The 4592-nt window shown below is 45.4% G+C and overlaps 1 protein-coding gene across 1 annotated transcript; it reads left to right on the top strand.

Annotated features, from left to right (window-relative positions):
• Positions 1-3320: 3320 nt before the first annotated feature.
• On the top strand, positions 3321-4325 carry TAS2R38 (taste 2 receptor member 38). Its single transcript, XM_049643162.1, has one exon. It carries the CDS (start codon positions 3321-3323, stop codon positions 4323-4325), a length of 1005 nt encoding a protein of 334 aa, XP_049499119.1.
• Positions 4326-4592: the final 267 nt, after the last annotated feature.

The raw sequence follows: 4592 nt of genomic DNA, 5'->3' as shown, positions 1-4592 counted from the left end.
AATAAAATAAAATAAAATAAAATAAAATAAAATAAAATAAAATAAAATGGAAGTGGCATTATGGTCTTCACAGGGTAACTGTGAGCTTATACTCATCCTCCTATAAAATAGTGAGTAGAGTCAACAATTTCAATTCTGTAAAATATGGGGCCACGTTTTTGCAATATGAAATGCCTGGGCTGAGCTGGCACAGTAAGCAAGCCAGGACTCTCAGGCCTCACAGTGGTCTGTCACCCCCTCGTGGTGGGAGCTGTTAAATCATGAATAATATATATTCCTTGCTTTTGGATTCTGGATCTCAATAAGGATTCTGGATCTCAAGCTGGTTTGAACTTCTGGGAAAATGGCAGTGATTGGAGGACTCTTCTGGTTTGTTGGCACCCATTTCTTTGTCCAATTATCTGGAGACACTGGAGACATGGAGACTCGTCCTCAGCCTCCATACTTCCTGAAAGTAGGTTATCATTTGACCAACATCTCCCCATCATCCTCCACCCCTGGCGACCACCAATCTACTCTCTGCTTCTATAAATTCAACTCTTTTTATAAGAGTGAAGTATATAAGTGAGATCACGCAGTGTTTTTCTTGCTTTCACTTAACATAATTTTCTCCAGGTTCATCCATGTTGTTGCAAATGGTAGGATCCCCATTTTTAAGGCGGATAATACTCCATAATATGCATATGCCACAATTTCCTTATCCATCCGTCCACTGACAGACACTTAGGTTGTTTCCATATCTCAGCTATTGGGAACAATGATGCAATGGACATGGCAGCACAGATACCTCTTCAAGGTACCGACTTCATTTCCTCGGTGATATATTCAGAAGAGTGATTGCTAGGCAGTATGGTGGTCCTATAACTAACATTTACTGATCAAACATCCTATGCCACGCATGATGCCAAGCATGATGTATGTGTCACTTCAGGCAATCCTCTCAACCCTCTGAGGCAGGTGTTATTTTGATTGTCATCTCCGTTTCATATGAGATAAACACAGAAGATTCCATCACTTGCCAAGGTCACACAGAGGGTGAGTGGCAGAGCCAGTCCTCAACCTTAGAGAGGCTTGTTCCACAGGCGCCTGGTTCCACAGTTTCAGCACAGAGCACCCCTCCTCAAGGGTGCTTTATGCAACTGTGAGCCCACTCACAGGAGCAGTCTTCCCAGAGTGAGGCTGTGAAAAGTTAGCAAAAAGGGACAATGAGGCACGAGGCTGGGAGCACACAGTAGAGCAGAAGTGGAAAGGGTCCACCTCTTAGAGGAAATGTTACAATACGACAGGTTGCAAACCAACCATTCAACTTCTCCTTTCCTTTCCCCATCATCCACTCCACAACATGGGGGAGTGACTGGATGAGGCAAGAAGGACAATAATAAAAAGAACTGGAAAAGTTATATTTGTAAGAGTGAAGAAGAAGCACCAGATCAGGCAGAAGTGTTATAAAACAACATCCAGTCTCTAAGTAATCAGTTCTCCAAATCTTCATTGAGTAACTAGCCTGAATTTTTACAGAGCTTGCAGAAGCAATCATAAAATCAGTTCATATTCCTTTAGAGATCAAGGACAATTAGCGATGCCAGAAGGCCCAAGCACACCAAATATGTGGAAATGTTTAAAAGGGGATTGGGGCGCCTGGGTGGCTCAGCCGGTTGGTTAAGCATCTGACTTCAGCCCAGGTCATGATCCTGCACTTTGTGGGTTCAAGCCCCGCGTCAGGCTCTGTGCTGACAGCTCGGAGCCTGGAGCCTGCTTCGGATTCTGTGTCTCCCTCTCTCTCTGCCTCTCCCCTGCTTGCACTCTGTCTCCATGTCTCCCCAAAATAAATAAACACTAAAAAAAAATTTTTAAGGGGAGAAAGCTACAACGTCAGAAATTACAGCCAAGTATGTTAGGTGTATGTTAGAATATAATGCCTGGGAATGTTAAAACTAGATTAACAATCCACAGGGATGTTAAAGACTAATAAATGCTTAATTTGTGGACACTTCATTCATTCAAAAAATATGTACTGGGTCCTTGCTACGTGTCTTCATGAAGCTTGTAGTTTTAGAGGGTAATAAATAACTGAGTATATGCAGGGATATAGAATAGGGTAACGATGATAACAAGCATTCAAGATGTGGCTAAGTAATGCCACTTCTAAGATGATCAAGGAAGTCCCTCTGATGAGGCGACTTTTGACAAGAAACTGAGACACCTGAGTAAGTAGAGGAAAAGCAATTCAGGCAATGGAAAGTTCAAGTGTGCAGTGTGCCTGGTGAGTGGGAGCGTGCATGGTGAGTTCACAGACCATGAAAGAGGCCCATATGGCTGGAGTGGAGCAAAAGGGGAAGCAAGTACCCCAAATTACATCCGAGAAGGGACAGAGGCCCTGATTAGATATCAGGGGTATACAGGTATACAGCAGGACCCACGGGACACTGTAAGGACTTTGCTTTTATGGTGAGGGATATCAGAGGTCCGGAAAGGCCTGGACAGAGCAATGACATGATCTTATATTTATAACAGGATCACTATCGTTGCTTTGTGGAAAACGGGGTAAAGGAGTGGGGACAAAGACAGTGCAAGCTGTTAAAAGGCTTCTGCAATAATCCAGGCCAGATCACCCCCGACCCTTTCCCTTCATGGCAGCTGCTGGCCTTGTTCATGGAAATGGTGCGTTGCCAGCCCAGGGCTTAGAATGAGGATGATGCTTGAACGAAATCTTTGGCATTGATAGCCACAACTCCTGTGCGGATGCCTAGGGAGGAACTGCATTCGTCCACATTAAAAACAGAGTCTATGGTAAGAGCCCTTCCTCCGAGATGATAGAAGAAGGCATGCAAATGGAAAGAGGCACCATTTCAAACCTTAGTTCATCAAGAAGATACGATTTGCCTGCTGCCAGTCCCCTTCAAACCCATAAGCAAATCCCACTCCCTTCTCCTACCATGCAGGTCCAGATGGGCATGCAAAACTGGACTTGGGAAACCGAGACCCTGTCTGGTTTGCATCCCTGATGCTATGCTAGGGCCCTCTGGGAGGGCTGCTGTACAGACACACCCAGGTTTATTAAAAGCTTCTGCATCACCCAAGAGAAAGAACCGTCCTTCTTCTGCTCTTACAATGAGCTCTTGTGTGTATCCAAGAGATATTCTAAAGCCACAATATCCCTCTAAGTTTGCTGGCCGAATTTTTTGCGCACTCACTTGGGCATCGATCTAGGGCAAAAGCCTGATGCTTTGTGAAGGAGAAGTCCTGGCTTGTAATGTACACTTACCCTTCTCTGCTGGGGGGTATGTGAGACTTAGATTAACCAAGTAAGAAGAGACATCATGTTGGCGCTGACTCCTGTCATAACTGTGTCCTATGAAGTCAAGAGTGCATTTCTATTCCTTTCAATCCTGGAATTTACAGTGGGGGTCCTGGCCAATGCCTTCATTTTCCTGGTGAATTTTTGGGATGTGGTGAGGAAGCAGCCACTGAGCAACTGTGATCTTATTCTTCTGAGTCTCAGCCTCACCCGGCTTTTCCTGCATGGGCTGCTGTTTCTGGATGCCATCCAGCTTACATACTTCCAGAGGATGAAAGATCCGCTGAGCCTCAGCTACCAGACCATCATCATGCTCTGGATGATCACAAACCAAGTTGGGCTCTGGCTCACCACCTGCCTCAGTCTTCTCTACTGCTCCAAGATTGCCCGTTTCTCTCACACCCTCCTGCACTGTGTGGCAAGCTGGGTCTCCCGGAAGGTCCCCCAGATGCTCCTGGGCGCAATGTTTTTCTCTTGTATCTGCACCGCCATCTGTTTGGGGGACTTTTTTAGCAGATCTGGCTTCACATTCACAACTATGCTATTCGTGAATAATACAGAATTCAATTTGCAAATTGCAAAACTCAATTTCTATCACTCCTTCATCTTCTGCACACTGGTGTCCATCCCGTCGTTGTTATTTTTTCTGGTTTCTTCTGGGGTGCTGATTGTCTCCCTGGGGAGGCACATGAGGACAATGAGGGCCAAAACCAAAGACTCCCGCGACCCCAGCCTGGAAGCCCATATCAAAGCCCTCAGATCTCTTGTCTCCTTTCTCTGTCTCTATGTGGTGTCATTCTGTGCTGCCCTCGTTTCAGTGCCTTTACTGATGCTGTGGCACAACAAGATCGGGGTAATGATCTGTGTGGGGATCCTAGCAGCTTGTCCCTCGATACATGCAGCAATCCTGATCTCAGGCAATGCCAAGCTGAGGAGAGCTGTGGAGACCATTCTACTCTGGGTTCAGAACAGCCTAAAGATAGGGGCAGACCACAAGGCAGATCCCAGGACTCCAGACCTATGTTGAAAGCAGACACGAGACGAAACGAGCTCTTTCATGAATATGCCTCTGATTGTTCAGAAAGCCTTCAGAAAGCTATTCCAGTTTCTTCCGTAAACATAACTTTACATCAGTGAACTCACCCAGAGTGGAATAAAAGAATCAAAGCTCTAACCATGGCCTAGTCAAGAATGGCACAAGTTCCCCAAGTTTGTTTTGATAAAATGAGTGAAATTGAGAGGTGAGGTACTCAGTGTAAATGCTTTGTACACTATAGTTCATTAGTGTTTGGTA

The sequence above is a fragment of the Panthera uncia genome, chromosome A2 (assembly GCF_023721935.1).
Source record: "Panthera uncia isolate 11264 chromosome A2, Puncia_PCG_1.0, whole genome shotgun sequence".
Lineage (NCBI taxonomy): Eukaryota > Metazoa > Chordata > Mammalia > Carnivora > Felidae > Panthera > Panthera uncia.
The sequence above is the reverse complement of the archived record's forward strand: the minus strand, read 5'-3'. Positions and strand labels throughout refer to the sequence as shown.

What these genes read in the sequence shown, in the direction of transcription:
- TAS2R38 (XM_049643162.1), top strand. Translation starts at nt 3,321, where the DNA reads ATGTTGGCGCTGACTCCTGTCATAACTGTGTCCTATGAAGTCAAGAGT.